Below are 23,009 nucleotides of genomic sequence, written 5' to 3' on the forward strand. Positions count from 1 at the left end.
TCCTATGGTCTTTATCTGCCCTACACAGATCCTTGATTTCCCCATAAACCAATGGCTGATACCTGGGATTCTGCCCCCTACTTTCATACCATCCCAGGCAATGTGGAGTTTCAAGACTATTTGCCAGTCTCCTTCCTTAACTGCTTCTTTCTGGATCCTTTCCTAGGGATCTTTTGGGGCTGAGGGGAGAGGTGGCTCTGAGGAATCCAAACTGTCTTCTGGGGAGGAAGAATAACTTGGAGCAGAAACATTTGGATCAGAAATAGTGTGACAGTTGGGCGTAGTATCTGTGATTATGGGGTTATATTGTTGCAAGAGGGTGAGGCAAAGGGCACTGCCATTTTTTCAGGCGCTCCGGGCCTTGATTTAGGATGGCGGACTTCCGGGGTGGAGTTCTGGAGGCATGGCCCAGGGTGGAGGTGGAATGATTGACAGTGGGGGCGTGACCCACAGTCATGGGGGTGGAGTCTGGAAGTTCATTCAGGGCGGAAGAGAAGGTTGTGGTAGCAGGAAATGGAGGAGCCAAGATGGAGGGAGGATGGTCGAGCTCCCGAGCCACATTCCGGCTCCTTTCGTCCTGAGTCTCCAGGGCATGATGCTCCAAGACAACGTGGCCATTGCCATCTTGGACCACCATGGAAGGTCTGAGAAAGGCAGGTTTGAGGGGAGGTCCGAGTTAGGAGTGACCAACGGATTGAGTTTTCAACCCACTGCTTGCTGGTGAATGGTGGTGTGGAAGATGGGGAGCATGTGGGATGCAATGGGGTCCATTTTGATCAAAATGTTGTGTATTTTAACTCCCACTGAGTCCCAAAATTCAGTGGTATGGATTTCATGAGCAGAGGCATATGGAAAATTTTTAATGATCCACCTCATGATTGATTTTAATTTCTTCTTTGAAAATATTTGGTCATGATCAGTGAGAATTAAAGCACCTATATATGCTCCTTTTTACTTTGGACATCTGGCTGCCCATTTTTCTCTTTCTCTGCCTTATGGGGAAGAGCCACCGGAGGACCCCAAGTCAATTATGGGACGTGGGTGCATGTTGTAAAAACACAGTGGCAAAATGGGCAATAAATGTCTTGCATTTCCCCAAACCCACCTGCAATCCTGTGCAGGTGAAGCTGTCGCTGTCCCTGCTGATCCTGTGCAAGGTCCCTCAAAGCAACAATGAATCCACTGAGCCGGGCACAATCCAAAATCCCAGGGAGCGCTGGCCTATCCATCAGCCAACCCCAGCTGACGTGACTGACACAGGGAGCCCTGAGTGTCATGGTCCCTGTTTGGCCACCAAAGGTCACAATGAGGGAGGCTGTGACAAACCTCTCTGGTTCCCTGACTTCAGGGCAAGGGTGGGGAAAATGAAAAGGTGTGGGTTCGATGGAGTTGCCCAAAAAGAACTTTAATAACAGGGTGAAAAACAATAAACATGGAGAAATTGAGCACAGTACAAGGGGCAGGATCCGAAGACCTGAGAAAAAGGGGAAGCAACAACATAGACACTTGGGGGTAGCACACTCTGGAACAATCCTTGTTTCCATATAAGGGAAACAAGTAACCAATAGGAGAATAGAACTTGGACGAGTTAGCATAGAAACACCAAAGGCTTATTGGGGAACTCTCAAGCTCACCCTAAGTTAAACAAATGATTCCCAGGGCTTGAAACTCACGCCCAGTTCTTCCGGGGTAAAATCTGGCTGACTGAGTTACAGCTGGGCTAACTCCCACATTGCTGCTTTGCTCTGGCCCCTTGGTTCCATTGCAGTCCAGTAGTGCAACAATGATTCCCTTGGTTCCACAAGTTCCCATAGTGTCACAATGGCCCCTTCCCTCCATGAGGCCCCACAGTGTCACAATGGTCTCCGTGATTCCATGGGGCCTTGCAATGCCACAATGCTCTCCATGGATCCACAGTGCCCTGCAGGATCACAACGGCCCTTTGGCTCCACGAGGCCCTGAAATGCAGCAATGGCCTCTTGGTTCCACAAAGCCCTGCTGCTTCACACTGGCCCCTTGGGACCATGCGGCCCAACAGAGCCACAGTGATGTCCTTGGTTCCATGAGGCCCCACAGTGTCACAGTGGCCCCTTGGATCCATGGTACCCAAAGTGTCACAATGATCCCCTTGGTTCCACAAGTTCCTACAGTGTCACAGGTTCCACAAGGGCCTGCAGTGTCACCATGGCCCATTGGTTCCACAATGCCCTGCAGTGTCACAATGGTCTCCATAGGAAGGAAACAAGTGAGCCCCAGTGGTGCAGGGGCAGATGAGAGGCAGTCACCAGAGGCCAAGGCTGGCCAGACTTGACTGTACGGGCAGATTTTGTCTGGGAGTAACCCTTGGATATAGGGAATTTTAGATGCAGAATCCCAATTTTGGCCATGGGTGCCTAGACAAGAAAGACAGTTCTTTCCCATAGGAATAAAAGCACAGAGCCCCAGTGCTTCACGGTCAGATGGGAAGTGGCCCTTGACATGTCAAATTCAGTGGGACCTGTCAGACAGCCCCCAGGAAGCCAAACGAGGAATTTTAGAAGTCCAGGGGTCCTGCAGGGGTTTGAGGATCCATGGTGGCTGTTGGGTGTCATTTCTCCATCTTATGTCTCAGCAGGAGTTTCTCCAAAAAAGAAATAAAGCTTTTTCCTGAAGCTCCCACTGTGCCTATGACAGGAACCCCTGTGAGTGTCTGGGACATCCCGGCTCTTTGGCAGCCTGGGGACTCCTGGGATGTCACCATGGAGCCCCCGTGAGTGCCTGTGACAGATGGGTGCCTTTGCAGCCCAAGGTGCCCTGGGATGTCACCATGGAATGGCTGTGACTGCCTCTGACCACAGAGCCTTTACCATCCCCAGAAAGCCCTGGGAGGTCTCCATGGAGGCCCTGTCCATGCCTGTGACATTCCAGCTCTGGAACAGCCTGGAGACTCTTGGAAAGTCCCCATGGAACCCCTCTGAGGGCCTGTGACAAATCTGATCCTGAGCAGTCAACCATCCCCAGCCCCCTGTTGCTATGGTCAGTTTCCATGGCAACCATCCCCAGCCCCCTGTTGCTATGGTCAGTTTCCATGGCAACCATCACCAGCCCTCTGTTGCTATGCTCAGTCCCTTGGCAGCTCCATGGATACCCCATGCCAGGGGTGGTTGCCATGGACACCAGCTCAGGCCTGCAGCCAGAGCCCGTTGCCATGGCAACCATCGGCGGCCCCATCCCCAGGCTGATGGGATCCCAGAAGCACAGAATTGGCTGAGCTGGGAGGGACCCATCAGGATCCTCCAGTCCAACTGCTGGCCCTGCACAGGACACCCCAACAATGCCAGCCTGGGCCCGGCAGCGCTGGCCAAACGCTGCTGCAGCTCAGAGAGCCCTGGAGCTGGGACCCTGCCCTGGGGAGCCTGGCCAGGGCCCCAGCAGCCTCTGGCCAAAAACCTTGTCCTGACATCCAAGCTGAGCCTGCCCCGACTCAGCTGCAGCCGCTCCCTCCACTCCTGTCCCTGGGCACCAGAGGGAAGAGGTTCCCACAGCCCCAGCCAGGGACCCGCTCCCAAGGCTGCTGCCATGGCCACCAGGGCTGGCACCAGCTGGGATGCTCGGTTTCCACGGGCCGGGCTTCAGGAATGGGATTCCCCAATTTCCTGCTCCCGCTAAAACCGCGCTGCCCTCGCTGCCCTCCCGCCTCCCATGGAAAGCACAAAAGGCAAAGATCCCGGGCTGGGATAAGAACAATTTATTGGGAACAGGAATGAGATAAAGAAGAAACAGGAACAGAAACAATATTGATAACAGAAGGGAAAAATAAAACTGTTTACAGGGAAAACTACAACACAACTCACAGGGTCTGCCTGGCTACAATATTTCCTGCCTGGAAAGGACACCCTTCTCCTCAGGGAGAGAGAGAGAGAGAGAGAGAGTCCCTTTCCTGTCCCAGGCAATGACCTGTGGTGGGAGTGAATGTAATGACAGGGCCATGGCCAGCCCCTCATATTTTTCAAAGCCACATCATGTCACTGGGAGGGGCAGGAAAAGGGACAGGTGTCTTCCTCACATGGATCACAGGGAGTATGGATCACCAGGGCTCTTCCCAATGTGGGACCTCCAATGGAGGACCGAATTTGGAGCAGTGAACGAAGCTCCTCCTGAAACTGGGGAATTTGCAGGGCTTCTCTTACCGCTGACTCTGTTTGTGTCTTGTCAAGTTAGAGCTGAAAGTGAAGCTCTTCCCATACTGGGGACACTCGTAGGGCCTCTCCCCAGTGTGGATGCGCTGGTGGGTGTTGAGTTGGGATGTGCAGCTGAAGCCCTTCCCACACTCCCCACACTCATAGGGCCATTCCCCAGTGTGGATCATCTGGTGGCTGATCAGGGTGCTGCTCTGCCTGAAGCTCTTCCCACACTCCAAGCACTTGTGGGGCTTCTCCCCATCGTGAAGCTTCCCATGGACCAGCAGCTCTGAGCTCTGGCTGAAGCTCTGTCCACCTTCCCGGCTCAGGGTGGGTCTTTCCTCCTCAGAGCACCCGGAGCTGGGTTTGCAAACCCTCCTCCTGCAGGATCTATGAAGATTTTCCTCCCCATTGGAGTTCTGCACTGTGGAGCCACTCAAAACTGCCTCTTCCACGAGGTCCTGCCAAGGAGATTTGTCCTCCCTGGTCTCCATCCTGACCTCCTTCCCTGGGGGAGGAAGGACGAGGATAGGTTGGGATTTGCCTCCGTGCCAGAGGGAAGGGGAAGGAGATCCCCCCAGTGCATCTCTGGCAGGACGGGGTTGGCAGCAGGGTTGTCCTGCAGCCGGGGGCTGTGCTGGGCTGGGAGATGGAGCAGGAGAGAAGGGGAAAGGGGCACTGACTTCCTCCTCACCTGCCTGGGGCTCCTGGGCCATCTTCCTTTTTTGGGCAGCCTCCTCCTCCATCCAATCGAGATTTGGGAATGGGAAATTCTGTTTCAGGGACCAAACAAAGGGTGCACACATTGTCTTTTGTACTGGTTTGAAGGCAAACCTGGGGGAGAGTCTAAGTCAGAATTACAATTTAATAAGAAAATTACAATCAAGGCCATGATGCAGAAACACTGCCTTAAACTGACAGAGTCAGGATATAACCTGACACCCTGCTGGTCAGGGTGGTGGCAGCAGTCCCATTAAATGGTGGCTGCAGTCCTGTTGGAGTGATGAACGTGATTCTGTCCAAGCAGTGATCCTGTAGAAGGGTCTGGTCTTCCTCTGAAGGTCCAGGGGTGGTTCTGGAGCTCTTGTCCTCTGGGAATCCAGTAGGCAAGCTGCTCCTGGTGTTGCAAGGCTCAGCTTATATCCAGGTAGGAATGCTTGGATCCTCCCCCTGGGCGGAGCATCCCACAATGGGAGGATGGAATTTGATCAGTCCTGCAGTGACACTCAATGGCCCATTCCCAGAAGATATCTCCCCTGGAGGGCGTTATCAGGGCTGAGTCATGGAAGAGATCAAGAACACTGCCCCACCTGTTTATAGCAGTTGATGAAGATGGGGATTGAAAACATGCATTTGGTTCCATCTTACATTGCAGCCTGAAACAGTGGGGGAATCCCTGCTCAGGGGATGAACACCACCCCCCTTACCCAAACTGGCTCAGGTGTGAAACCCCCACCCCGGGAAGGCCACACACACAGGGGACAATGTCACACTTGCCCTGCCCCAGAGGAGGTCTCTGTCCCTGTCACTCCGTGGCTGTCATCCCTTTTCTCTTTCACAGGCCGGGGGCTTTGCCAAATCTAAGAATAAGTTTTTTCTCTTTCCCTGTCACCTTTGTGACAGCTACACAGAGCTTTCCCTTCATTTTCATAACAGAGGTATTGCAATGTGTTGGGCTGAATTTCCACTTTTCTTTTATCAGAATGTGCCAGCAGCTGAGCTGGAGCTGGGCAGGACCAATGGATTTTGGAATTGCCACAGAATTGCTTCTACTGTCAGTTTATTAAATTTTGGGATTTGTTTGGGTTTTCACCACAAGTGACTTGTGGGAAGAGCAAATTCAAGGCATTTTCTGTAGGGTTAAGTTTGATTTTTTTCAAGAAACAACTTTACTTTGTCCGGTGCCCAGGGGATGCTCAAGGGGTCACTGAGCCTCTCACACTGGGGGATGCTTGGGAGGGGCTTGGGAGGATTGTGCCTGTCCCTGTCACCCCAGGCCATTCCCCAGGGGTGTCCCTGTCCCTGTCATCCCAGGCCATTCCCCAGGGGTGTCCCTGTCCCTGTCACCCCAGGCCATTCCCCAGGGGTCTCCATCATTCTCACCCAGGGAATGCCTGGGGGGTCTCCCTCCCTCTCTCCCCTGTGCCAGGGGGTGCTCGGGGCAGTCTCTGTCCCTCTCAGCCCAGGGGATGCTCGGGGCTCTCTGTCCCCTGGCCCTGGGGGATGCTCGGGGGGTCTCCATCCCTCTGGCCTCAGGCAATGCCTGTGCAGGGCTGGGCACCAGGGGCTCTGTGTCCCTCTCAGCGCTGAGGCTGCTCGGGGCTGGGGGGGCTCTGCCACCTTCTCACCCCTGGGGAGGCCGGGGGGGTCTCTGTCCCTCTCAGCCCTGCTGGGACCCCACCCAAACATCATCGGGGTCACAGGGACAGAGACACCCCCAAAGCCCCAGAAGGGCTGAACCTGGGATTTGGGTTGGGGCTGAGGATTTAGGAAGGGGCTGGAATTGGGGCTGGGCTTGGAGATGGGGCTGAGATTTGGATTAGAGCTGGGATTGGGGCTAAGGCTAGACATGGGATTGGCTTTAGGGCTGGGTTTGGGATTGGGTCTGGGGCTAGACGAGTCTGGGACTAGGATGTGATTGAATACAGAACTGTGAGTGTGTCTAAACGTGGAGTGAGATTGAGAGCAGGATCAGGGTCAGGTTTGGGACTGAGCTCACCCAGAGCAGGACAGGGGGGATGTCACTGTGGGAAGGTTTGGGGAAAACCCTGGATTGGGGAAAAACAAGGTGTGAATGCCTTTGGTTGGGGATTCCTCCCACCCAAGTCCATTTCTAGAAGTCACCTGATGTCCAAAAATCAAGAGTGAATAAAAGAAGTTCAGCAGGAGTTTCCCATATCCAGTCTCATCCCTATCGGGTTCTGGGGGTCCCCCGTCTCAGGGCTGGAGGGGATCCCATATGTCCTGGGGATCCCCCCTCTCCAGGGTCCTGCTTTTGGATTCTGGGAGGTTTTGGAGTCCCTTGGTCCCCCTCTCCAGCCTCCCCTCAATCCAGCCACTTGGGGTTCCCCCTTCTTTCCACCGCCCTGTCCTGCTTTAGGGCAAATTTGGTTGAAAACCTCCAAAAGGAGTTTCCTCTAGAATGCAGATTCAGCAGCCCCACCCTCAGCCAGTTCGGGAAAATATTTCCTTGGAGAAAAGTGGAAAAAAATGCTTTATTAAACAGGCAAAGCATTCACCAGCACAAAAATTGAACAATATTAAGTAATAAACCTCCAGCTGCTCCAAAATAGATGAGAAACTCTGAAAGTCCTTCCTTGGGCTGTAGCTCGGCTCACTCAGTGTCTTATCAGTCTCTTATCAGTCTCTTATCAGTCCCTCCAGCGCTGGAAATGCCACTTCCAGCGGCCCAGGCTCAGCCTGGTGGGCCACAGGTGGGAGCTGCTGGTGGTGTTCTGGGTGTTCAGTGCAGAGCAGGTTTAAACAGCTCCAAAGAAAAAGAAAAACCACAGTCCAGGGAACTTCTCTGCCTCAGAGAGCTAAAAACTAACTAAAAGCAAAGGAGAGCTCTGTCCCGCCCTCTGTCCATCCAGGAGCCGGAATGTGGAGGAGTGAGTGCAGTGCCTGAAAACAAACTGCAGCTTCTTCCTCCTCCCCTTGGCTCTCAGAACCAGCCTTAAAGGTGCAGAACTCATTTCTGGGCTAAACGGACCGATGGGGCATGAGCATCATGAAGTCACCCCAGGACGCGCCCCTGTCAGGGTCAGGGGGTCCCGTCCCCGCCTCATCTCCGGGCTGCCGGGGGTGCCCCCGCTCCGGTATCGCCCCTTCCCCTCTCCCCGCCCCGGGGGTCCCCCGTTCCACAGCCCCGGCTCTCACGGGGATCCCCAAAACCAATGTCCCGCCCCGTCGGTACCGGGCCATCCCCACGTGGAACCCCCGGGACCCTCCCGAGGGGCGATTGCGGCTCCTCTGCCCCCGAAAAAGCTCCTCTTAGGGAGCCCGGAGATATCCGGGGCTCGAGTCTGGGATCTGCCGGCTCCCAACACTCTCCAAAAAAATCCTCCCGGACACCCCTGGCTGGAGTTATTTGGGAATTGAGCTACTAGAGCTGGGCTTCTTTTGGGACTTTCAGCAGCCTTGTTTTCCTCACCCTGGAGTAAATGAACCTTATCAGTCTCGCTGGTATCATTTGCTCACTCTCCTCCAGTGATTTTAAGAAACTTTTCAAGGAAGGACAACAAAATATTTTCTTTTTCACTGGCCACCAACAACAGCCATTTTCCTCATCAGTTCTCCCATAAGTTCCCCGGGAGGAAGGAGGGACTGTTTCCAAGTTTCCAAGAGATCCCCCAGAGAGAACCACAACCTCCTCAGAGTAGGGAACCGTGCTGTTGTCAAAGGCACTTGGGGTCAGACAGCAGTGCCTAAACTCACAATGCCCGAAAAATGTTGCCATCTGGTTAAGAAAATTGTTACAGAGATGCCTCTGCCCCAATTAAAGTGCCAACGAAATCAAATCCATTGTGGATGTTATTGAACAGTAAATGTGAGGTAGAGAGAGAGTTGGAAAGAATGGGAAGAGGGGGGCGGGCAAGGGAGTGACAGGGACAGAGACCTCCCCTGGGGCAGGGCAAGTGTGACATTGTCCCCTATGTGTGTGGCCTGCCCAGGGTGGGGGTTTTACACCTGAGCCAGTTTGGGTAAGGGGGGTGGTGTTCACCCCCTGAGCAGGGATTCCCCCACTGTTTCAGGCTGCAGTGTAAGATGGAACCAAATGCATGTTTTCAATGCCCATCTTCATCAACTGCTATAAATGGGTGGGGCAGTGTTCTTGATCTCTTCCATGACTCAGCCCTGATAACGCCCTCCAGGGGAGAGATCTTCTGGGAATGGGCCATTGAGTGTCACTGCAGGACTGATAAAATTCCATCATCCCATTGTGGCATGCTCCGCCCAGGGGGAGGATCCAAGCATTCCTACCTGGATATAAGCTGAGCCTTGCAACACCAGGAGCAGCTTGCCTACTGGATTCCCAGAGGACAAGAGCTCCAGAACCACCCCTGGACCTTCAGAGGAAGACCAGACCCTTCTACAGGATCACTGCTTGGACAGAATCACGTTCATCACTCCAACACGACTGCAGCCACCATTTAATGGGACTGCTGCCACCTGCCTGACCAGCAACAGGGTATCAGGTTATATCCTGACTCTGTCAGTTTAAGGCAGTGTTTCTGCAGCATTGCCTTGATCTTCTTTTCTTATTTAATTGTAAATTCTGGTTTAGACTCTCCCCCAGGTTTGCCTTGAAACCAGTACAAAATTCAATGCGCTCATCCCTTGCTTTCCTCCCAAAACAGGATTTTACATCCCCAAACCTGTGCCAGATGGAGGAGGAGCCTGCAAGGAATAGGAAGGAGCCCCGGGACATGCAGGAAGGTGAGGAGGAAGTCAGTGCCCCTTTCCTCCTCTCTCCTGCTCCATCTCCCAGCCCAGCACGGCCCCCGGCTGCAGGACAACCCTGCTGCCAACCCCGTCCTGCCGGGGATGCACTGGGGGGATCTCCTTCCCCTTCCCTGTGGCATGGAGGCAAATCCCATCCTCTCCTTGTCCTTCCTCCCCCCAGGAAGGACCTGAGCATGGAGACCAGAAAGAAGAAATCCCCACAGCAGAAACTCATGGATGAGGCCATTATGAGTGACTCCAGGGCACAGGAATCCAATGGGGAGGAAAATCCCCAGAGATTTTACAGGAAGAGGGGCTCCAAACCCAGCCCAGGGTGCTCTGAGGAGGAAAGACCCACCCTGAGCCAGGAAGGTGGACAGAGCTTCAGCCAGAGCTCAGAGCTGGTGGACCATGGGCAGCTTCACAATGGGGAGAAGCCCCACAAATGCTTGGAGTGTGGGAAGAGCTTCAGGCAGAGCAGCACCCTGATCAGCCACCAGATGATCCACACTGGGGAATGGCCCTACGAGTGTGGGGAGTGTGGGAAGGGCTTCAGCTGCAGCTCTGCTGTCATAAGGCACCAATGCATCCACACTGGGGAGAGGCCCTTCGAGTGTCCCCAGTGTCAGAAGAGGTTTCAGACCAGCTCTGATCTCTGCAAGCACCGCCGGATTCACACAGAGGAGAGGCCCTTCCGCTGCCCTGACTGTGGGAGGGACTTCAAGCGCAACTCCACCCTCATCACCCACCAGCGCATCCACACTGGGGAGAGGGAGAGGCCCTACGAGTGTCCCCAGTGTCAGAAGAGGTTTTACACCAGCTCTGATCTCCTCCTGCATGAGCGGATTCACACGGATGAGAGGCCCTTCCACTGCCCTGACTGTGGGATGGGCTTCAAGCGCAACTCCCACCTCATCAGGCACCAGAGGATGCACACCGGGGAGAAGCCCTACGAGTGTGGGAAATGTGGGATGAGCTTCAGCCAGAACTCTAACCTGATCTCCCACCACAAGACCCACACCAGGGAACGACCCTATGAATGTGGGGAATGTGGGAAGAGCTTTAGGCAGAAGTCTCTCTTGATCTGCCACCAGAGGATCCACACTGGGGAAAGGCCATACAACTGTGGGGAATGTGGAATGACCTTTAGTAGGAAGCCCCAAATGATCATCCACCAAATGATCCACACAGGGGAGCGGCCCTACAAGTGCCCCGATTGTGGGAAGAGGTTTCACACCAACTCTCAGCTCCTCCAGCACCAGCGAATTCACACGGATGAGAGGCCCTTCCTCTGCCCTGACTGCGGGAAGGGCTTCAAGCAGAACTCCACACTCGTCACCCACCGGCGCATCCACACTGGGGAGAGGCCCTACGAGTGTCCCCAGTGTGGGAAGAGCTTCACCAGCAGCTCTCACTTGACCAGACACCAACAGAGGCACCAGTAAATGAAGCCCTGCAAGTGCCTCAACTTCAGGAAGAGCTTCCTGCACTGCTCCAGCTTCATCCCCCATTGGAGATCCCACGTTGGTCAGAGCCCTGGTGATCCATGTTCCCTGTAATCCATGCTGGGAAGACAATTGTACCTTTGGTTGCCCCACCAATGACTTTATGTGGGATTGGAGAACATGAGGGTCTGGCCATGGCCCTGTCATTACATTCACTCCCACCTCAGGTCATTGCCAGGGGCAGGAAAGGGACTCTCTCTCTCTCTCTCCCCAGGGAGAAGGGTGTCCTTTCCAGACAGGAGGAAATACATTGCCAGGAAGACCTAGTTGTTGATGTTGTAGTTTTCTCTGTAAATAGTTTTACTTATCCCTTCTGTTATCAATATTGTTTCTGTTCCTGTTTGTTCCTTATTTCGTTCCTGTTCCCAATAAAATGTTCTTTTCCCAGCCCGGGATCTTTGCCTTTTGTGCTTTCCATGGGAGGCGGGAGGGCAGCGAGGGCAGCGCGGTTTTAGCGGGAGCAGGAAATTGGGGAATCCCATTCCTGAAGCCCGGCCCGTGGAAACCGAGCATCCCAGCTGGTGCCAGCCCTGGTGGCCATGGCAACCACCCCTGGCATGGGGTCTCCATGGAGCTGCCAAGGGACTGAGCATAGCAACAGGGGGCTGGTGATGGTTGCTATGGAAACTGCCCATAGCAACAGTGGACTGGTGATGGTTGCCTACTAAGGATCAGATTTGTCACAGGCCCTCAGAAGGGTTCCATGGGGACATTCCAAGAGTCTCCAGGCTGTTCCAGAGCTGGAATGTCACACACAGAGCCAGGGGCTCCATGGAGACCTCCCAGGGCTTTCTGGGGATGGTAAAGAGCCCTGTGGTCAGAGGCAGTCACAGCCATTCCATGGTGACATCCCAGGAGTCCCCAGGCTGCCAAAGAGCCGGGATGTCCCAGACACTCACATGGGTTCCTGTCATGAGCACAGTGGGAGCTTCAGGCAACATTTATTAGAAAAGCTCCTGTTGGGTCATGAGGTGCAGAAACGATCCCCAATGCTCCCCATAGATCCCCAAATGTCACTGTATCAGTGTTCCGTGCTTTCTTTCCAATGGAAAACAACCATCCTTATCCTCCAGGTGTCCATGTCTGAAATTGGGATTCCACCTCCAAAATTCTGTATATCCAAGGGTTGCTCCCAGGCACAATCTGCCAGTACCATCAAGCCTGGCTGGCCTTGACCTCTGGTGACTGCCCCTGCAACACTGGGGCTGGGTCCTTCCCTTCCCATGGAGATCACTGGGACATTGTGGGGACCTCATGGAACCAAGGGGATCATTGTGGCACCACTCGAGCCCATGGAACCAAGGGGCCATGGTGACCCAGCGGGGCTTTATGGAACCCAGAGACCATTATGGCTCTGTGGGGCCTGATGGAACCATGGAGACCATTGGGACCCTTCAGGGCCTGGTGTCACCAAGGGGGCATTATGACACCTCAGGGCCTCATGGAAGCAAGGGACCATTGGGACACTGTGGGGCCCCATGGAACTGAGGGAACATGGAACAGGCCTGGCTGGCTTGGCCTCCCAGGGGCCACCTGACAGCTCTGGCTGATGTTGCAATGTCAAGGAATGCCTCTCATCAGCTCCTGGAACACTGGGGCTCCGTGCTTTCCTTGCTATAGAAAAGAACCATCCCTTTTTTTAAATGTCCATTGCCAAAATTGGTATTCTCTCTAAAAATTTTCCTATATGCAAGGGTTTCTCTCAGAAAAAAACCTGCCACTTCTGGCTGGCCTTGTCCTCTGGTGGTCACCTCTCTTCTGCCTGGCAAACACTGGGGCTCTGTTCCTTCCTTCCTACAGAAAAGAACCAACCTTCATGTCCATGGTCCATGGCCAAAATTAGAATTTGGCTTCCCAAATTCCATATATCCAAAGATTGCTCCCAGACAAAAGTAGTAAGGCCAGACAGGTCAGGCTGCCCATGTCTGCTGGTGATTTTCTTAGACTCTGAGTTGAATGCTTTCAGTTGAAAAAACCTTGGAAAGGGGCCAGAGATCTCCCAAGAAGGGTTTTTGAGGACTTGGGCACATGACCGATACATATGGACAAAGGAGCTGTTGTGGTGATTTTGCATCACAGAAGTGATGTCCTAAGAGAAGCTGCTAGCAGTTTCATCTGTGTCTGACAAAAAACCAATCAGTAATTAGCTTTGAGATCTGACAATCTGTTAAACCACTAAGGAAACTGTACACGCCTCTGTGAAGACACATGTTAAAGATGGGAAAGCCTGGGAGGGTCTCTTTCCCTTCTGGCTGGCACAGAGGTAACAAGGCTGACCCGGCCCCGTCTCAGCCAGGCCGGGCCGGGCGGCTCCTGCCGTGGGGCCGGGCCCCTTCCCAGGGACCCCGCCAGGCCCCATCGGCTGCCGGGCAGGGCAGGGGAGGCCGCGGGGCCGAGGCCGGGCCGGGCCATGGCTGCAGTTGGGAACATCTGGGCCCTGCTGAGCCCTGCCCCGCCGCCAGCCCGGGCCCAGCCAGGATCTGCCGGGCCCCAGGAGCAGCCCCGGGCTGGGCCGGCTCGGCCAAGCTTCTGCCACCCTTGGGCTTCAGCCGCAAGCCCCGGGCAGGGGCAGGAGAAGCCATCGGCCCCCGGCCGTGCTGCTGCTGCTGTGCTCTGGCCTGGCTGCTGAGATCCTGGCCCTGCCCCAGCGCAGCCCATCCTGACACAGCCCCAGCGCAGCCGCTGCAGAAACCTCCATCGTAAAACAGCTCCGGCCGCAAGCACCGAGCCCGGCCGGGGGCACGGAACCATCTGCAGGCCCCGGGTGAGATATGAACTCTTTCAGTGCTTCCATCCTCCCTCCAGTGAGAGAAAAGGACAAAGTGCAGGCACACAGAGAGGAGCAACATGAAGATACCGAGGTCACTGAATAGGAAGTTGAGTCCCAGATGGAAGGGATGAGGAGATGCCTTGATCTTGGGGCTGAAATCCTCTTGTAAAGCTATGGAGAAGGATGGAATTAATATATCAGACTCTCTTTTCCCTATAACTATTTGAAAATATGGGGAGATGACTTGTTCAGCAAAAAACTCCATGCTAAAGTCGGCAAATGTTGAAGTAGCTGTGATCCTATGAGAAGTTTAAACAGAGAAAGAGAGAAGATCGGTGAGATCCTGTGCCCTCAGGGAGTGAAGAAGAAGATCTCTGTTGTCAGAGATGAAGATGATTTCAGAAATGGATGAAGAGAATCTTTGCTCTTGAACAGCTCATCTTTAAACTCATACCCCATACATTGACATGGCCCATAAAAACAGCTGTGGGAAAAGCTATGAAAAATGGAAGGGACTTCACAATTGCAGATTTTCTGGGCAGCTGCTCTTCGTGGCAATTGAGAGCCACGAGCAAATGTTTTTCTTATGAAGAAGTCTCCATAGCATGAAAGCGAGACTGCTCTCCTTAAGTGAACTGAAGAAAGACTGTTCTAGATGGTGTAAACTGACTGAAACTTTCAGGTTTTGTCTCCTTACGTTGTCAGTAAGAAAGAAAAGGTTGTAGGGAGAGGAGAAGTGTTCAAATTCTTATTACTCTTTCTTCTTTTTACTGGTAATAAACTTTTCTGTATACCCTTTTAAAATTTTGAGCCTACTTGGCCTTTCTCCTAATCCTATCTCACAGCAGGAAATGAGTAAATATATTCCAGTGAATGCAATGGTAATTAGCCAACACTGATCCCACTGCACTAATAGATGCATTGGCTGAGAAATCTCAAATTAGCAAACCAAAAATCACTCCAGATACATTCCTGATAAACTGCATTAGAGCAGAGGGAAATCAAGGCAGAGCCATGGTTTGTCAGGACTTGATGCATCCCAATGAGCCCTGTGGTGCATTTGGAGCTGAGCCCTTGAACCTCAGGGCCTGAGAGGAGATTGCACAAACCTTTCCAGGAGTCAGTCAGAACAAAACCCCAAAGTGTCTCAAAGCATGAATGGGTCTCAGTGAGGTCCATCCCCAACACAGGCTCCTCATGGACTCCTTGGAGGAGAGAATTGGAGGCCAGGATTGACCAAAAACATCTCAGAGACTCAGAGTGGAAAGGAAATTCCAAACTACCTTAAAATTTTTGAGAAGCTCAAAGCATTACTGAGCAGCACTGAGTGTCAGTACAGAGCTCTCAAGGGACTCATTAAAGCAGATAATTGGGGCCATGATTGCACAAACCTCTCACAGAGTCTGTATCAAAAGGGAAACACCAAGTACCTTAAAATAACTGAAGTACCTTGAAGCATTAATGAGCCCACTAAATGTTGTTACTGATAACGGCTCTCCAGGGACTCATTAAGCAGATAATTGGAACCTGTAAATGCACAATCTTTCTCATAGAGTCTGTATCAAAAGGGAAAGAGGAAGTAGCTTAAGAAACTTAAGTACCCTGAAGTATTAATGAGTCCCAATCAATGCTGCAACCGGCAGAGAATCTCCAGGGACTAATTACAGCAGATAATTGGAGGCCATGATTGCACAAACCTCTCAGAGACTCCAAGGCAAAAGCCAAAGCCGAAGTCCATTGAAAAACCTGCAGTCCCTGCAGGGAGCATGAAGGAGCCCCCAGGGCCATTGCTGAGCAAGGCTCCCCAGGGACTCCTTGCAGCAGATCCTTGAGGCCACTGGGATGTGGGCTAGGGGGGGATGCTGAGGGCAGCACAAGGGGCTGACAGTGCCCAGCCTGGCTGGGGCTGTGCCAGGAGGCCCCAGAGCCTCAGGACAAGGTGTCTCCTCCCAGCCCTTGCTGGCACAGACCCTGCTGTGCCCCAGGGCACCAAGACTTGGCTTCTCTTTGTCCCCACCTGTCATCACTGCCTGCAGTTCTCTGCTCTGCCTGGGGACACTTGCTCAGTCGTGTCCCTCAGTGGGACCCATTAAAAGTGCAAGAAACTTTGGAGTTGGATTCTGCCTTGGAGTTCTGGAGAGGTTTCTTCAGCTCCCTCTCAGGGACTGATGTTCAGGGCCTGAGCACAAAGCCCCAGAGGCTGATTAAAATCCTTGTGCTGTGTCTGTGCTGCTGAGCTGGGCTGGGCTGCTGGCCCAGAGGCAGCTCCTGGTGACCAAGAAGAGCTTCAAAAGCACATTTCTCTGGATGAGCAGCTCTTGTGCCAGCCCAGCAGGGCTGGGGCACTGCCTGCAGCCAGCCCGGGCACAGCACAGAGGCACAGAGAGCTTCAATCAGTCAGGGCTGGGAAGGGGCTGAGAAGTGCCTGGGGCACAATCACTGCCAGCCCTTGGCACAGGAACCTCTGGCTGCAGGACAATGCAGCTGCAGCTCCTGGAGCCATCTCCTCAAGCTGGAACATCCCAATGCCTGCAGAGCCTGTGAGTACATTCTCTGCTTGTCTCTTGTGCAGAGCAGCCAGGGGTGCCCAGGGCTGTCCTGCAGAGCAGGGTCCTGCAGCCCAGGGCGCTGTGCTGGGGCAGGGACTCTGCTGCCTGCCAGGGACAGCTCTCAGCCAGCCCTGGCAGCTGCTCCCAGCACTGGGGGACAAGATCTGACTGAGAGGAGACAGCTGGTGAGGCTTGGAAGTGTTCTCCTTGTGTGGGGAGGATGCTGCATTGTTCAGGACTGCTCCCAGCATGGCATTGAACTGCAGAACATTTCCAAGTAGATCATTCAGGGAGCACAGCAAGGCAGGGGCTGCATAAGGGGGATAATCCTGCTTTTTTAATCTACTGCTCTGGGTTGCCTGGAAAAGAAACTGCCCATAGATATTCATCTCTCAGTTAAGGCTGAGAAAAATAAATTTAAAAATTCTCTTAGATCTGAATATACTTTGCAGTTACAGAGATCAACAGAGGGCCCCTGAGCGAAAGCATCAGTGTTGCTTTTTCAGCCTCCTCAGGGTTGCTCTGACATTGCCATCAGAGCCTGCAGAGCCAGAGCTGCCCCTGGGCAGTGCCTGAGCTGGGAGGGCTCTGCAGGGCAGAGCTGAGCCCCCAGGGCTGGGCTGGGCTCTGGCAGCACTGGCAGGGCCCAGCCCTGGGCACAGGGAAGCAGCTGCTGGCAGGGACAGCTCCAGGCAGCAGAGCCCTGGGCAGGCAGTGGGGGGAAAGTGCCCCCAGGCTGTGCTGAGATATTTCAAGTCCTCTCCAAACCCAACTATTCCATGATTACTTTTCTTACAGATCCCTATGTGCAGCCCCAGCAAATGTCCAACAGCAGCTCCATCAGGCACTTCCTCCTGCTGGCATTGGCAGACACGCGGCAGCTGCAGCTCCTGCACTTCTGCCTCTTGCTGGGCATCTCCCTGGCTGCCCTCCTGGGCAACGGCCTCATCATCAGCGCCGTAGCCTGCAGCCACCACCTGCACACGCCCATGTTCTTCTTCCTGCTCAACCTGGCCCTCGCTGACCTGGGCTCCATCTGCACCACTGTCCCCAAAGCCATGCACAATTCCCTCTGCGACACCAGCAACATCTACTACACTGGATGTGCTGCTCAGCTCTTTTTCTTTCTGGTCTTCCTCTCAGCAGAGTATTTCCTCCTGACCATCATGTGCTACGACCGCTACGTGTCCATCTGCAAACCCCTGCACTACGGGACCCTCCTGGGCAGCAGAGCTTGTGCCCACATGGCAGCAGCTGCCTGGGCCAGTGCCTTTCTCACTGCTCTCATGCACACAGCCAATACATTTTCCCTGCCCCTGTGCCATGGCAATGCCCTGGGCCAGTTCTTCTGTGAAATCCCTCAGATCCTCAAGCTCTCCTGCTCTAAATCCTACCTCAGGGAACTTGGTCCTCTTCTGGGTAGTGTTTTTCTGTTTTTTAGCTGTTTTGTGTTCATTGTTTTCTCCTATGTGCGGATCTTCAGGGCTGTGCTGAGGATCCCCTCTGAGCAGGGACGGCACAAAGCCTTTTCCACCTGCCTCCCTCACCTGGCTGTGGTCTCTCTGTTCCTCAGCACTGGCATCTATGCTAACCTGAAGCCCCCCTCCACCTCCACTCCATCCCTTGATGTGGTTGTGTCAGTTCTGTACTCGGTGGTGCCTCCAGCCCTGAACCCCCTCATCTACAGCCTGAGGAACCAGGAGCTCAAGTCTGCAGTGTGGAGACTGATTACTGGATGGTTTCAGAAGTATTAAACTGCTGACCAATTTCTGCAAACCACCTGTAATAAAAATCTTCTTCGATTCTTCTTGTTGGATTGATTATGAATTTTTTCCCCTTTGTTGTAGCTTTTTCATATTGTTCACAAATAATGTCATTGTTTGTGCCATTTCTCATTTTGTTGCTCTCCACCTTCCCTGGGGCCACACACTGTGTCAATGAGGGGCTGCACTCTTGGTGGCATTAAAGGAACTAATGGATCTCCCAGCAGAGTTTTCTGCAGAGATGCCCTTTTGTTGCCTTCTCTGGAGCTGCAGCAGCAATGTCTGTGTGCAGAGCTGGGGCAGATCAGTGCTGGCCCAGCAGCTGTGCCCAGCAGCAGCAGCAGCAGCAGCACTTGGTGTTGCCAGTGCTGCTGCCGGGGCCCTGCCCCGCTGCCCTGGTGGCCCTGGTGTTGCTGCAGGGCCTGAGTGCTCTCGGGGCCGGGCACAGCCCTGGGGGTGGCAGTGCCGGGGCTGCAGCAGGGACAGGCCATGGGCACTGCTGGGGCAGCGCTGAGGCCTCAGGCCAGGCCCTGGGGGCTCCAGGCTCCTTGCCCAGGCTCTCTCAAGAACACGGCCAGGCCAATGCTCAGCACAGAAACCCCCGTCAGCAGCCCCAGGCTGGCCGTGGGCAGGCTGGGGGCAAACAGCATGGCTGGGGCTCTGCAAGGGCCCTGGGGCAGACGGGAAGGAGCAGCAGAGCAGGGGCTGATCCATGCCCAGTGCGCTGCACAGCCCAGGGCAGCGTCCCAGAGCGTCCTCATGCAGCTGCCAACAACATCCCCCCTCTGCAGCCCTGGCCTCTCCCCCAGCTCACACAGGTGCCCCATCCTTGCAGGCACAGACACGGCAGCACTGCCTCAGCAGCCCCTGTTTGCATTGCACACAGCAGGGCCAGCACCCCCATGCTGTTGCTGTGGGGACATGAACCTGAGGGAGCACAAATGCCACCAGCCCCTGGGGCCAGCAAGGCCTGCGGGACACCAGGGAAACTATTCAGCTTTGTCCTGGCCTCTGCACTCAGCCAGAAAGTTTGTTCCCATCAGCTGGGAGTTTCCTGTGCCACTGCAGACGCTGTTGCTCAGAGCCAGGGCTGCCTGGCAGCCACCCCCAAACTGCCCTCAGCATTTCCTTGGCTTCAGCTTTGCTTTCTTTACTCTTTTCTTGAACAAATTTCTTCCTCTTGCCAGGCCCTGTTCCCTGCCCTGCAAACAGCCCATCCCTGTTTGCCCTTTCCTCTCTGGCCCCACTCCCCATTGCAGTTCCTGACTTGGCCCCATGGGAACGTCCCTTGGGCAGCAGGATCATCCTACAAGTGCTGCAGGAATTGTCTGCAGGCTCCTGCAGTGCCTGCTGCTGCTCCCTTGCCAGAGGCACCCCAGGCCAGGGGGGCACATCTGGGCTGCTGTGTCTGCCTCTGGGGCTCCCTGTTCTGGGCAATGAGGAGGAGCTGCAGAGGCTCTGCAGGACTGACAGGATGGGCTTTGGGGCTGCCAGGAGAAGCTGAGGGACCTGGGCTGCTGGAGCTGCTGAAGAGGAGGCCCAGGGCTCATCCTGCAGCTGCTCCAAGGGTGGTTTCAGGGAATCCCAGAATTAGGAAGTTTGGAAAAGGCCTTGGAGATCATCAAGTCCAACCTGTGCCCTGGCGCTGCCTTGTCTCCCCTGAGCCTCCTCTTCTCCAGGATAAACAACCCAATCTCCATCAGCCACTCCTCACAGGACTTGTGTTCCAGATCCCTCCCCAGCCTTGTTGCCCTTCTCTGGACACGCTCCAGCCCCTCCATGGCCTTCCTAAATTGCGGGGGCCAGAACTGGACACAGCACTTGAGGTTATGCCGAACCAGTCCCCAGCACAGGGGAAGAATCCCTGCCCTGCTCCTGCTGGCCACACCATTCTTGATCCAGGCCAGGAGCCATTGGCCTTCTTGCCCACCTGGGCACACTGCTGCCTCATGTCCAGCCTGCTGTCCATCAGTCCCTGCAGGTCCCTTTCTGCCTGGCTGCTCTCCAGCCACTCTGTCCCCAGCCTGTAGTGCTGCAGGGGTTGTTGTGGCCAAAGTGCAGGACCCAGCACTGGGACTTGTTCAACCTCACCTTGTTGGATTTGGGCCCTGGATCCAGCCTGTCCAGCTTGGTATCATCTGCTAATTTGCTGACGATGATGGACTCTATCCCCTCATCCAGATCATCAATGCAGTTCTTGAAATGCATGCTGGCTTTGATCCCTGGGCCATCCTGTGGGTGCCCTGTGATGGCACTCAAGGTGATCTGTTCCATAACTTTGCCAGGCACCCAGGTCAGGCTGACAGGCCTGGAGTTCCCCAGCTCCTCCTTCCAGCCCTTCCTGGGGATGGGCTTACACTGGCACCTCCAGTGCTCTGGGCCCTCCCTGCTGAGCCAGGACTGATGGTAAATGATGGAGAGCAGCTTGGGGAGCTCATCCACAGCTCCCTCATCCCCCTAGGATGGATTCCATCTGATCCCATACACCTGTGAGCATCTGAGTGGCTCAGCAGGTCAGCAGCTGCTTCCTCCTGGATTCCAGGGGGCTGTTCTGCTCCCTGTGCCCATCTACCAGCTCAGGAGAACACTTGTCCTGAGGACAACCTGTCCTAATATTGAAAATTGAGACAAACAAGGTGTTAAGTAGCTCAGCCATTTCCTTGTCTTTAGTTACCATTTTCTCCCCTTTATCCAATAAAGAGTAGAGGTTCTCCTTCTCCCTCCTTTTTGCTATTAAATTTTATATAAAAACTACTTAACATTTTTTTTACAGATGCTGCCAGGTTAATTTCTAATTCAGCTTTCACCTCTCAACTTTTTTTTCTGTATAACCTAACTACATCCTTAAACACTTTCTGAGTTAATGGTCCTTTTATCCTCTGAGTTCCCACAAAAGCTCCATGTGGAGCCAGGACAGTCATTTTCCTCACCAGCTCATCATTTGCCACACTGGGACCGACTGTTCCTTCCCCCTTAAGATTACTTTCTTGAAAGGTGTCCATCCTTCCTGGACCCCTTTTTTTTAATGGCTCTTTCCCTTAAAAGAATCAGTACCTGATTCGGTACTCCCCAAATCAGCATCCTGAACAGGCCAAAGTCTGCCCTTCCTAATTGCAGTGTCAGCAATAAAGAGATTGAACTAACCAGGCCCCAACCCTGAGCCGTGGGGACAACCCTGAATGTGACTCCATTTCTGAGCTGCTCTGAGTGGCAGGGATTGGATGATTGGATGAGGCAAATGGTGGTGTAGGGGTAGGGACAAAGTCTGATTGATTGTAAGCCATGAAGCGTCTGGATTTTCATACCAGTCTGGATTTTCATATCTGTTCAAACTTCATGAGGAGGTGCTAGGGACAAATATCAACTGGACATTGCTGATATCAATCCATAAACCGGAGAAGGTAAAAGGACAGAACAGTTCTCTCTGCATTGTTTTCAATATTTTATTTCACCTTGAATATACTTCTGAAATCTGACTAATTAGCCACAGAAGAATTGAAAACTTAAATTTTTCCCAAGGGCTTTTCTTCTTAAGGCGTTTTGAACAAATGTTTATGAGCTTCTTTCACTGAATTCCTGAACTGAAGAGCTCAAGAAAGACAAGGCCTCTGGAGTAGGAAAATTCTTCAGCAACCTCCAGGTGGCTGCAGATCCATCCCCATCAGAGCAGCAATGAACAGAAATGGGCACAGCTTTGTGGCTGCTGTCCCAGCTTTGGCATGGGCCCTGGGCCTGGAGCAGGAGCAGCTCTTGAGGGTCCCAAGGCCGGGGCTCTTGTGCTGCCCTGGGCAGATGGGATGGCAGCAGGGGCTGCAGAGCTCTCAGCACCTCAGGCCGAGGGGAGCAGGGCAGCCAGGGAGCCTCCTTTGGCCTTGGCCAAGCACCTTCCCCCATGGCTGGGGCTGAGTCCTGTGGCAGCTGCAGCTGCTGCTGTGCCCTTGGCAGGGGCTGAGGCCGTGAGGCCAGTGCCCAGAGCAGCCTGGGCTGAGCAGAGCTGTGGGGCCAGAGCCGGCTGGGCTGGGCTGGGCTCAGAGAGGCCCTTGGTGCTGCCCAGAGCTCAGGGCAGCTGGCAGAGCTTGCAGGGAGCTGGGCTGGGCTCCGAGAGCCTGGCCCAGAAACCATCAGTGTCCATCTCAGCCTGGCTGAGCGTGCAGGGGCAGGACTCAGGCCAGGCCTTGTGGGGCAGGGCCAGCGCCTGTGCAAGGCATTGCAAACAGGCAAGTGGCCCAGAGAGGAGGCTGCTCTGTGCCCTTGGTGGCATGGACAGAGCAGGGAGGGGGCCCAGGACATTTGTCAGCGCCAGCCTCTGTGCCCTTGCGTTGGCAGCCCTGGCTGCTGAGCCCAGCTTTGGCCTGGGCTGAGTTTGGCTGTGGCCCAGCTCCATCCTCCTGCGGGGCTCAGGGCCTGTTCCCGGCCATGGCCAGCCCTGGCTGCCTCTCTGCTGGCCCAGAGGCCGGCAGAGCCCGGGGCAGGGCTGTCTGTGCAGCCCCTCAGGTGCCACGGGCTCTGCAGGAGCTGGCAGAGGCTGCCCAGCAGGGAGGCCATGGGGCACAGAGCCCCAAGGCTGCTGTGGGCACCACGGCACAGGGGCCGTTCCCAGCCGCAATGCTCCTGGCCTGGGCTGGGCCTGCACAGGGGCTGGGCCACCATGGCTGGGCCAGCACAGGGCCACAAAGGGGCCACGCAGCCGCTGCCGGGGCTGACAGCAAGGCCAGGCACACACAAGCAATTGCTGAGCATGGCCTGCGCTGGCCAGGCCTGACTGGGCCAAAGGCAGAGCTCAGCTGCCCTTGGGGGCTGCAGCAACACTCCAGAGC

General features: G+C 54.5%; 1 protein-coding gene across 1 annotated transcript in view; it reads left to right on the forward strand.

The window, feature by feature from the left end:
- Window positions 1-9,547: 9,547 nt before the first annotated feature.
- Window positions 9,548-23,009, forward strand: part of LOC143692750 (serine/threonine-protein kinase pim-1-like) — a 78,295-nt gene continuing 64,833 nt past the window's right edge. Inside the window, exon 1 of the mRNA XM_077172993.1 lies at window positions 9,548-9,599. Coding sequence (XP_077029108.1) covers window positions 9,548-9,599 — 52 coding nt within the window. The remainder of the gene's footprint in view (window positions 9,600-23,009) is intronic.

Source organism: Agelaius phoeniceus (genome assembly GCF_051311805.1).
Source record: "Agelaius phoeniceus isolate bAgePho1 chromosome W unlocalized genomic scaffold, bAgePho1.hap1 SUPER_W_unloc_2, whole genome shotgun sequence".
In the NCBI taxonomy this organism is placed as follows: Eukaryota; Metazoa; Chordata; class Aves; order Passeriformes; family Icteridae; genus Agelaius; species Agelaius phoeniceus.